General features: G+C 42.0%; 1 protein-coding gene across 1 annotated transcript in view; it reads left to right on the top strand.

The window, feature by feature from the left end:
- Positions 1–12,101, top strand: part of SEMA5B (semaphorin 5B) — a 132,829-nt gene that overhangs the window by 44,469 nt on the left and 76,259 nt on the right. The window contains exon 4 of the mRNA XM_054380966.1: positions 10,196–10,258. Within this exon, the coding sequence (XP_054236941.1) occupies positions 10,196–10,258 (63 nt within the window). The remainder of the gene's footprint in view (positions 1–10,195; positions 10,259–12,101) is intronic.

Below are 12,101 nucleotides of genomic sequence, written 5' to 3'. Positions count from 1 at the left end.
GTTGTCGTAAGCTATAAACCGAATGTGACATGGCAAGAAACCAAATTCCACTCTGGCTGTTAATTACCCAGTAGGCTAGAAGTCCTGTCTCAGTTTCTGTATGCTTTTGATCATTAGCAGTAAGAAACACTGTAAGTCATCCTTCTTTAACATTCTCTGTGCTTTTTTTCCCACTTCTAGATGTTGTCATTCATTCTAAACTGGCTATAGGTGAGAGCTTTACAGACTTTTTAAACCAGAATGACAAGTATCCCAGTTAAGTAAGACTATCAATCTGCATGTCTCCCTGCTCGTGCTTTTCCTTGCTTAAAAGCAATAGAAATAGCTGGTTGATTAAGCTGTTTTCAGAAAAAAAGATAAATCTTCTCATATATAATACTTGCAACTAAATCATTGATGTGTTTAACACATTCAAGCAAATTTAAGTAGATCATCAGCAAAATCATTGTCACAGACTGACATTTTTCTTTACATAGAATAATAAAAATACAAACACTGGACAGTGGAAACAGAAGTCCAGTGCTATCTTTATCTCTCTTCTTCAGAGCTGTATTTTTCTTCCAAAGCATCATGTCAGTGTGTTCATCTGACATTGCTGCATAAATATGTAGCTGTCAGTCTAAGCTCGGCATATGGCCACAGGAGAATGTGTCCTCTCCTTCCCCTTATGGACAAGCCCTGCAATCCGATCTGTAGCTAAAACCTGTGATCTGGGCATCATTCCTGGCTTCCACAAGCCCTTCCGTTCACATATAGAATCAACTCCTTGTGTTGTTGGATCACTGCTGGTATCTTTGCACCCTTCCACCGATTCCCCTCTCTTTGGCCATAACCTTGTTACATTAGTGCTTATATGAATTTTAAGGATCTTTCACAGACCTACTTATCATTGCTTGTAAGATGCTCGTTCTGTTATGAATCAGCCCATGAAGTCAGCATCTTTCTCCCTCTTGCCTAATGTGCTTTCTCCTCTAGCTTAATGTGCTTTCTCCTCTTGCCTTTTCCCATGTGTCCCCTTTGTGTCTCAGAAGAATCTCATCTTTGAGATACTAAAATTTTTCTAGTTATGAAAACCTCACCATGACTTATGTGAGCCATGTTTGCCTCTTGTGCGGTTCTCCTCTGTTGTCTTTCCCTGCTCTGCTGTTCACTGCTACCTGATGCCTCCTGTATTATTATGCGTTGCTCATAATGCATTATGGCAAGGCTTGCACAGGCAGCCCTGGGCTGTGATAGAGAATCATAGGTGCTATGAAAACTGCAAATTTGGGTGAGGAAAAGAAATTCCGTTATGTGAAAAAGCTCAAATTCTCCTCTGTGTGGCATTCAGTATCAAGTTACAAATGTTTTACACCAGGGTTACTGAAAGTATGCTTAAGGCACTGGCAAGTCAATCTGCTTGCTTCAAATATGAATTTTAATTTGACAGTACCTCCTCAAGGTTGAGCTGGCTGCTCCATTGTAAGTTGTCCTTCATTCCCTAAAATTCCCAAAGAGCTGAAAAAAGTACAGGTTGAAACCTGGGTGTGTCTATCTTTACTGTGCATCTAGAAAACACTGGTTTAGTTTTAGTACTTGGTGTCAAATGTTCTTTACTAAAGTTGTAGACAGTTGTCTTCAATAATAAAACCTTGTACTTATACAGTGCTTTCCATGTGGGTGCCCTATAGAAGCTGTGATGTCTTAAGCCGCATACAATGCTCCTCTCAGATAAGGAAATGCATGGTCTGGAGTTGTAAACTCTTATCTGACCCTGCAGAGAGAGGGGAGTGTCTGATTTATGGAAGTTATATTGTTTAATTGAATCTCGTGCAGGACAAATGGAAGTTGAAGGCACCAAAACAGTCTCATGGAGAAAAACAAATCTGAATCTTTGACCCAAGATGATAGAAGATAATGACATGCACGTCATCTTCCCACTGTTCTAATCTCTAAACCCACCCCCTCTGTGCACCACTGATTCAGTAGATGCGTTCACTAGCTACTCAGTTGGTCTCTGTGCTTCTGGTTTTCCTTTCCTCCCATGTGCCCGTGCTGTCTGTTCAGCATGTAAGTTCTCTCAGAGATAAATTCTCTCCCATGGCATTTTTGTTTATTACATAGAAATCTGGGGTCACAATATCAACCCATTCTGCTGTGAAAGAAAGTCAGTACCACTGACTGTACAAGAACTCAAAGCAGCTGAAAACTTTCCCTCAACAAACTAGTATTTGCAGTTGAAATCAAAGTTGTCTCTGTAGGTAGAGACGCACAAGAGTTACAGGAACTTACCCCCTTACTGCTTGCTGCAGAGCTGTGAGGAGGAACACTGTGAGGCATTTTTACCTTGCATCTGAGATAAAAGAGGCCCATGAACAGAGTGGCTTGCCATGACTCAGGTGATGTACAGTAGTCAGTGGGCTGGGATAACTTGATCAAAGAAAGCAGAGCTTCCATACCTGGAGGCTGAGACCCTCTTCTGCAGGGTGTTACAGAGATTCTCCTTCCAGGTATGCATACACTCAAAGCGTAAGATGGCAGGACAGGCTCAACTTGACTAAATCAGTGAGGCTTAAGCATAGAGCCGATAAAGACAACGTAGTTAGTCCTGGAATCCCTTCTCCCTGTCTCTTGGATGCAGATGTACATCATCTCTGTCATTTTTGTACAGGAGTGAACCAGGGCAAAGAACTTCCTTCAGACCACTGCATTTCTCTTTGTAAGGGGTGTGATAAGAGTCTGTGAGATAGAGAAACAAGAATAACCAAAGATGGTATTCTTTGGAGATAAGTTAAATACCCATTCTTAAAATGAGAAAGTTCTTTCTGGTGAATGATTTCTTCCTCGTTATGCCAGTACTTAACATCCACTCTGCTCTGATGTGAACGGAGTGAGTGATCATGTTCAGCAGCCAGTGACTGCCAGACCAGAATCAGTCCCAGTATACTAAGTGGTTGACTTTTGTTTGTAGAGAGAACATCTGATTCAGAGATAAAGGTTATGGGAACTGGAACACACTGATGGAAATTTTATTATTATTTTGTTTTAAATTTTCTTTTAATTTTAAAAATTGTTTTTTCATGTTTGCCAGCCTCCATCTACTAAGTATTGCATTGTGAGGTCTTCTCCAGCTGACTTACTGTCCAACCACTCCAGAAGAGCTGTGTGATTGGACCAGTCTGTTGATAGGCACTATGGATGCTTAGTTTTAATGAAGCAAACAACTTGAGTTTCACCATACCTCGACAGACCTGAGATCATTTAAGAGAAATCAATTAGTAATTAGATAAAACACAATGTAATTCCCTTCATCTAAGCCCTCTCTCCCTGCAATGAATTGACTGGATGCTGTGATCATTCCTCATACCTGTCACTGTGCTCAGCAGTGATCTGTAATTTGTATACTGCAGTATGTAGCAGAGCTATTTATTGAAGCTTGGCATTATGTAGTTTAAGTATTAGTTTTCTGTTTATCAGACATGTTTATCACAGTTTTAATAAATTACCAGAAATGGCCTCTAAGGTATTAAGAAGTTACATTTCAACAAGTTATTATTTATAGAGCACTGTAAATGTGCCTTGTCATTGAGAGACAATGCTTCCAAAAGGGAATTTAACTTTCCCCTTTTAGACTAAGGCAGCAAATCTTTATGGAGAAGTCTTGGAGGATTAAATAGGGAAGAAACAGAGTGTTGTAGACATGTTTTTACAGTACATATCATAGAAACTGAAGTGAAACAAGAACCTTTTCATGGATTTTCTGGATCCAGCTTATAGGAACTTCTTTCAGTGACTTTTTTTTCTTTTAAGTGCTGTAAGATCCAGCACTTACCAGTTTCTATCTTGTATACAGACTGCAAAGCGTAAAGAAATGTAGAAATAAACTTATAGAAATAGATTTGTCATTATCAGCAAGAATCTCTGTGTAATGTGGTGTAGGTGATCCTGCTCTGGTAGAGGGGTTGGACTAGATGATCTTTCAAGGTCCCTTCCAGCCCCTGAAATTCTGTGAATCTGTGTAATATTTCAGAGGTCTGAAATCTATTTGTCATGATGGATGGAAAAGATTGAGAGTGACATCTTGTAGGGGAATGAACTGGCCCCTGAGCAGCCAAATCATGAAGGACTTGATCTGCACCCCAATTTAGCAAAGTCCTTATAGTTAAGCTGCACTGGTCTATAGGGCATGCAAATATGTGCTCTATTTCCATTAAAGCTGGCAGATATGAAATGCAGTGCCTCTATGTTCCTCTCTCCCCAGACTTGGAGAAAATTTTCCACACCTTGTCGTGAAGTGAGCTGAGCCAAAAAATATTTGTAAACGTAAATAAGAAATGCAGAGATTTGGAGCTGCTATAAGGAATCCAGGGAGCTGCTTTCAACCCAAGTGTTTGGTTTGGTTTTTTTTCAGAGGTACATTTCTCTGAGCATAGTGGTGCCTTGTACAGTTACTGGAAAGGAGGATGTAAATAAATACACAAGGAAAGAAATTGCTCTGCCAGCTCAGGTCTCTAGTGCACAATAACTGTCATATCTCAACACCTCCTGCCCTCCTTCCTCATGCATAACTCAGCAAAGGGTGATGTGACTGGCAGACTCTGCTCGGGGTGCCCTGCATGGCACAAGCGAAGAACCAACTCTGTAGACAGATTGAGAAGTCTCCTGTGGGCAATGCAGAGGGCTGATGGAAATGGAAACTCCCACCCTTAGCAACCCCTGCAGAACTGAGCCTGGGACATAAGGTGCTGCTTTTGCTGATGTTAGCAGGAACCTGAGGAGCTCAGTACCCTCTAGGTACTGGGCATCTCACAGGGTCAGTCCCTGTGGTTTTCTTGCAGTAAGCCTGTACTTGTGGATCTTTTTGTATCCTTCCAAACACAGGCAATGTCCATTTTTGTATTACAGTTTGTCCCCCTAATAGGAGAGATAAAACATGGTTGTAGGTTTGTCTGCAGGCATGTAAGGCTGCCAATAGCTTGCACAGGTATTTATTTCATGGAAGTAACAGATGAATTGGTCTGTTTATAAAAGACTTCAGAAATTAAGCATAGGTTTATGTACCTGATAAATATGCATGTTACCTATTCTCTTCTAGCCTTCACTTTCCAGTTTTAAAGCAATATTCTGGTTTTGCACAAAACCCTGCAACTTCTGTTGTGCAAGTGCAGTGCAGAGATTAGTTTATGCTTAATCTATTAAACTTGTATGTGATGTTTGGAGTAATTAGAAATTGCTGGCCTGAGTGTAAAAGCTGGTCCATAGAAGTTGAATTGCTTTTCACATCAGCGTTTGAGGATGCACATAACTATTGATAACAGGACTTGCTAGTGATGCCAACACTGGGATGTGCAGGTAATTAAATAAATGTGTTTAGAAAGCTTCCCTCAGCAGTGCATGGTGAATAACTGATTTGACAGCACATGATGAGCTAGAATTTCTAGAGCACTGTTGGTCTACAGTCTGAACCAATATTCATAATTTATTAGAAGATACATTAACTCTTTCTTTCTGTCTGAGTGTGACATCTGAATATTCAGATATGCACTGAGTTTAGCTATTGTGGTCCATTTCTGCTCATTTACTCCTGGGCCATGTTGCACTGGATACACGTGGTTGTACACGTGACTGCTTCTGCTTCTCCTGTGATGGTTCTCCTTCATGTGACTTCCTAAAGATGCAGAAATAACGCACAACTTTTTTTATTTTCCCCCCTGGTTTAATTGATAAAATCTGCCTGCATAGAACTCAAGCACAGAAATAGAGATGTGAAGAACCAGGTGTCCATGGAAATAGGCTGAAGGGAAGGCACAGTTAATTGCATGTTCATAGACGAAGTTGCTAGTATTCTTGTGTCTGTGCAGATGGCTGGGCTGCCCTGCTCATGGTGTGCATGGCCCTGAGCTGGTTGTTTCATGTGCATGCCATATGAATCTGGTGTTCCTCTGTACTGCACATGGGCCATGTGGTTGTAGAGGAGGTCCTTAGAGTGCCTGGGGACAGTGTTAGAAATGGCATTTCTTCTGGAAATGCAGGAGGGAAGAGATGCTGGAGAGCTGGTAAGGTGCAGCAAGATGACATGGCATGCTCTTGGTAAGGAAGGTAAGAATGTTGGTGAGAATGGAAGAGGAGGAATTGCTGGTATCCTGACAGCCTAAAAAAAGTATTTGCTTGGTGACTTAAGTACATGGCAAGTAGTGAGGCAGCTAGGAAAAAATACATACTGTTCTGTGTTTTCTGGAGAAGGGAAACTTGAATGTTTCAGACAATTGAGACAATGAATTATGAACTCAGGATGATGACCCAACTGAGTGACCAAAAACTTCTGGTGGCTACAATTTGTACCTCATCCAAAGCATGTAGAGGTGGCTTGGAGCAGTGAAAAGAAATAGAATGAATTTGGTCTATTGAAGGAGATGAGGAAAGGGAGGGGAGGGACCTAAGTCAGTGTGCAAGAAGGTGGCCTTTGGGAAGCATTATAATCAGGTAAGGAGGCAAAGGCACAAAGCATCCTTTCAGTGCTGTAGTGTTACATGTTAAGTAGGTGAGTAGGTGTCTTCCTCACTGAGAAGCATGTGTGAACACACAGATGTACTCAGATTTGTATCTCTCAGATATCCAGGACTTAGATTAATTTTGTTCCAGTATTAAACTAAGGGAGATGAAGAAAATTTCACCTGAAATGGAGGGGCTTTGGTTGGACAGGATGGCATTTAACAAGTCCAAGTGCAGGGTTCTGCACTTTGGCCACAATGACCCCATGCAGAGCTACAGGCTGGTCGGAGTGGCTGGAGAGCAGCCAGGCGGAAAGGGACCTGGGGGTACTGGTTGTCAGATGGCTGAACATGAGCCAGCAGTGTGCCCAGGTGGCCAAGAAGGCCAATGGCATCCTGGCCTGCATCAGGAATAGCGTGGCCAGCAGGAGCAGGGAAGTCGTTCTAGCCCTACAGTCAGCACTGGTTAGACCACACCTTGAGTACTGTGTCCAGTTCTGGGTTCCTCAGTTTAAGAAGGACATTGAGATACTTGAATGTGTCCAGAGAAGGGCAATGAGGCTGGTGAGAGGTCTGGAGCACAAGCCCTGTGAGGAGAGGTTGAGGGAGCTGGGGTTGTTTAGCCTAGAGAAGAGGAAGCTCAGAGGAGACCTTACTGCTCTCTGAAACTACCTGAAAGGAGGTTGTAGCCAGGAAGGGGTTGGTCTCTTCTCCCAGGCAACCAGTGGCAGAACAAGAGGACACAGTCTCAAGCTGCGCCAGGGGAAGTTTAGGCTGGAGGTGAGGAGAAAGTTCTTCACAGAAAGAGTAATTGGCCAGTGAAATTGGCTGCCCAGGGAGGTGGTTGAGTCACCATCCCTGGAGGTATTAAAAAAAAGATTGGATGTGGCACTAGGAGCCATGGTTTAGTTGTCAGGAGGTGTTAGGTATCAGGCAATAGGTTGGACTTGATGATCTCTGAGGTCTTTTCCAACCTGGTTGATTCTGGATTCTGTGACATACCAATCAGACTCAGGAAGTGCAGCACCAGCATTACACAGGGAGCTTGCAGAGAAGCTCAAGACAACAAAGATGATAACAGTGAGATATTTTGATCCAAAAAGACAGTTGATCAGTTAAGTAATCAAACAAATTGAGAAAGGTAATGTGGAAGGCCCAAGCTCAGATGTCTGAGCCTGCCCAAAACCTTACCAAGTCCATCCCAAAGGCCGTGACAACATATATGGGGAGAGGTTCCTAGAAGCCCAGCACAGGGACTGGTCTAGGCTGTAGGTCAGCTGACTGGTGCAGGTTCATACTTTGCAGTACAATTATTTAAACACACATTAGCTCCTTGGCTTTGAGAAGACTACATTTTTATTATTGACGAGATGTTCTGCTTTGGAGGGTTGTGATTACTTTCCTTGAGTCACTAGAGGTCATTTGAGTTACTCAGCCCTCAAACTAGCTCCTCACTGTCCCCCCAAAGACATGTATGGGACTTGTAGAACGTGCTCTGTGTTGCTATATTGCCTAATTATCCCCTTTAATAAAATTCACTCTGACTAATGGTGCAGTCATGAACAACATGTTCCTATAATGTGGGTCATCACCAAGAACTTCTGTTATCAACAGACTCATCAAGGTAGAGCTTCAAAAAGCTGAAGGGCAGTGTTGCTTAATAAAAAAAAAACACTTAGGCACCAAGAACATTGCTGAAGGGGATCAGTGCTCTGACATGAGCTATGTTTGCAACATGCTCAAAACTCTGCAGTGCAGGTGTCTGGCAGGAAGAGCTAAGGGTCCCCTAGGAGGCCGAATTCTTCTCTGTTGCATTGCTGCACTTCTAGAAGACCCACAGTATTTGCAGAGAAGCAGCATTAACTGCTGAATTAACCAATGATTTTTGTTTTCATTTTGTCTGTCAAGCCCTGTTAGGGTAAACTGGTCTGTGCAATGGAGAGTGGTCTCTGTCTGCTTTTGAAACAGGAAGAGCCACCTAGTAAGCTGTCTCTGTATTGAGGCTGTCAAAAATTGATCCAAGGTGCAAGGATACAGTGGTTAGATGAATATGGGCTCAATTTGGGACTGGAGATCAAAATGCTGCTGTGCAGTTGTTTTGCAGGTGTTGAAGGCTCCTGGGAGTCACCAGTCAAAATTTCTTGCTCTCCTGTGATGTTTTATTGATGTGATCTCTCTCATTCAGTGACGTATCCCCTCTTGGGATATGGCTAAATGATCCTTTCCAGGAAGGACTTATCCCAGCTCTCACAGAAACACTTCTGAGGCACAAGCTTTTGGCCTTCAGCCTGCGTTGGACTTCAGTACATGGGAGGTTTTCCCCCAAGTGACTCCCAGGGAAAGATCTTTTGCTTTTCCCTTCTCCCATTAGGTCTTTGCCTGTGTTCATAAAGTTTTACTTCAAGCCAAACTGAACTTAACACTGAGCTAATGGAGAAGATAATTTTTTTTTAATTGTTTTCCCATCGAGGTACAAATATTGGGCACAAATGCATTTCCTGGGTGATGGTATTGTGGTTCTGAGTGAGTGCCTTCATGGACCTGATTTACCCCCTCTTCTTACTGGTCTCCCATCTTCCTCCTGAAAAAGACAGGACTTACCATGTGTCAAGGGGGCAATTTCTATGGAAGCCTAGAGTTCAAAAAAGTACATTGGCTGCAGTGAAAAGGTTCAAGAAAAGTTCAAATCAGATTTGAACTTTGAAGCCATTTCCTGTGTTGGAAATGGACTAAGGGAAAAAGAGAAATCCTGGCTCTTTAAGGGGAGCTTTGGATCTGTATCTGAACTTTGGGAGCCTGGCCTTTCTCTGTGTAACAGAGCTATTTTTCTTGTGCTCAGAATGATGTATTATGTATAGTATGGATGTTTATATGTATTTTCACCTCCAGCTAACAATACCTGCTTGAATTAGCTAGGACTATTTTTAAAAAGTGCTGAAGGGAGGAAAATTGCAGAGGGCAGTGAATGGTTGGATATATTGCTGAATATTTTAAATCTACAAGTTCTCTCTAATGCAGCTTTGCTAGTCTTGACTTTTCGTGATAAGGAAGGGGCCTCTTTGCTCCAAAGCAGAGCTCCACTCAGAGCCGACTGGAGATCCTACTTGCTCTCAATCCCCAGTCAATAGTGCCCTTGGCCCTAATGTGTTTTACTCTACCTCAGGATCTGACCCCACTTGTCTGACATCACAAATCCACATCCACCTTTCTCGCCACTTGCTGGCTTTCCAAGTTTCATCTATCAGCTCCCAGTTTTTATCTAGCTCATTTTGCTGCATGGCTACTTAGGGAGTGATAATCTAATGAGTAAGTTTAAGGGGACCAGCAGATTTGTGCAGAATACTGGACTTTGCTGTAAGCAAGGTTTTCATTTTTGTGATGAGTGCTGGCCACTTCATACAGCACTGTCCTCTTTGGAAAAAAGGTGATAGATCTGTGTGTGGGGCTTATGTCTTGGACCTTCCAGTTGAATAACAATCAAAGTTGTATTTACATGTAAATTAAAGTCTGTTCTCTAACATTCCAGTTGCTTTTGCCTCTGGACTTCTCTTTATCATGTGTGTGCACTGTGAGCACAGTGGGAGTGAGATACATGTTTACTGCCACAATGCTGCTTTTAAATGGGGCTGTATAAATTGGCTGGAGAGACTCTCTCTTGTTTTGGGAGTCTCTAGACATGGTGGTTGGTGGCATTGTCATGTGACTTGTGCATTTTGGTTCCTTAGGCAACAGCGTGGGGTTCAGATGAAGACACCAGGAGGTCCTGTCAAAGTAAAGGGAAAACAGAGGTAAGTTTTGCTTTGCTACAATGATTCTATGGGTAAATTTATTTGCATCATGTGAAATCCACCCAGGGAGCATCTGACACCAGTTTGAGCTCATCAATTTGCCACAGTTTAGATCTGCCACCTCAAGTGTATAAGCACCACCAAGCAAGCCATTATAAAGGTTCCCTGTCCAAGTTATTAGGCTTACTCTGTGTGAAATGTAAAGGTGATTTCACTGCTGGAGAGGACACGATTTGTGACACATCAAGAAGCAGAGTGGTGGCAAGCCAGGGGCAGCATCTCACAGTGAGTTCTGAGGCCGGGCAGGCTGGCTTAGTCTAGGTACTCAGCAGTGAGCTGCTGGCATTCAGCCATGCGAGCTTCAGTACTTGTTTGTTGTTGGAGTTCATCTTTGTTGTAATTTGCCTGAATGCAAAAACTGAATCTGCTACTCTGCAGACACTGCAGTCTGTTCAGGTAGAATATTACAGAGCTCCTTCAGAGGTGGATGCAATCTGCTAGGCTGCAGTTTAGTGTAGGAAATGCTTTGTACCCACACATGGTGTCCTAGGAGTCTGGAGTTTGAAGGCACTTCTAATCGAAACACAGGTCCTTTCTGTCCCTCTTCTGAGAAGTCAAAGCAAAGCCATCTATCTAAAGCAGGAAATCTTTTCAGTTGTCAAATGTGATGTTGACAGTGAAAATTCCTCAGGCCTCAACTGAGAGACTGCCCTATTTTCCTTAATACTACATTGCAAAGGTTCTCATTCTAAACCAAAGGAGTTGGGCAAAGGGTTAAGAGAAGATAAGCACAATCTTTGTTTAGACATGGACAGCCAAGCAGAGAGTGATTGTGTGGCTGGTCAAAAATGGTGGAATTCTGCCAAGTTCCAGTGCTTTAAACAGAGGATTATATGATCTTCCATTTGCCATATTAATTTCACATAATAAACTTTGATTACTCTATTAATTTGTTATATACACAAAAAAAAGCTATTTTTAATTTTGCTGGGTGGACAACAATTTGCTTCATATAGCTGTGGAGAACAGGACTATGGCTATCCTAGAACATCTGTTAGAGTTTCCTATAGGATCTACATTATGCAAGAAAACACCATGGAGGCAAAATAGATTGGGCTAGGTGAACACCAAACATGGCCAGCAATGGGAAGGACCCAGTAGAGGTTGAACAAAATTTAAAAACTCCCAAAACCTAAGATATGAGGAATTTTGGAATTTGTAGTTGTTATACTTTAAAAGATGCAAATAAATGATTTTCCTTTTTTCTTCCATTGTAAAGCTTGTGAGATTTAAATGCTATCATATTGTACATGAATAATTTTAATATACAACCCAGAATTATTTTTTCAACCCCTTGTTAAAGCCATACATTTGACTGAACAAATTCTAGGATACTTAAATTTAATCTTGTTTACTGTCATGCCAAAAGAAAGTGATGGTCTGAATGTCTTCACTGATGCTACCTCCTCAAACTACAAAAAGGTTTGCCAAAATTTTCTTGAGGATAATGCTCTGAACAGCCATGTTCATGCTGATTGTGATCCACAGCTTGAAATTGTTTGGTGGACACAGTGGTCATAGGTGTGAATTTCTGAGGAATGATAATTAAGCAGACTGTTAGACACTTGTTGACATACAGTTAATGACAAACAACACAGGTGTTGACTAAGTCTGACAAGAAGACATGAAGCTACAAACAAGGACAGAAGGATTCTTCAACGGCTAAGTAAACTTAGAAGTCTGTGTCTAATCAAACCTGTGTGTCCAGGGCTGTGTCTCTCTTGAAATGAGTCTACATGTTTGTTGTTTGTTACAGTGCAGAGAAATGACTTAGTGGCAGCTC

This window comes from Indicator indicator, chromosome 5 (assembly GCF_027791375.1).
Source record: "Indicator indicator isolate 239-I01 chromosome 5, UM_Iind_1.1, whole genome shotgun sequence".
NCBI lineage: Eukaryota > Metazoa > Chordata > Aves > Piciformes > Indicatoridae > Indicator > Indicator indicator.
The sequence above is the reverse complement of the archived record's forward strand: the minus strand, read 5'-3'. Positions and strand labels throughout refer to the sequence as shown.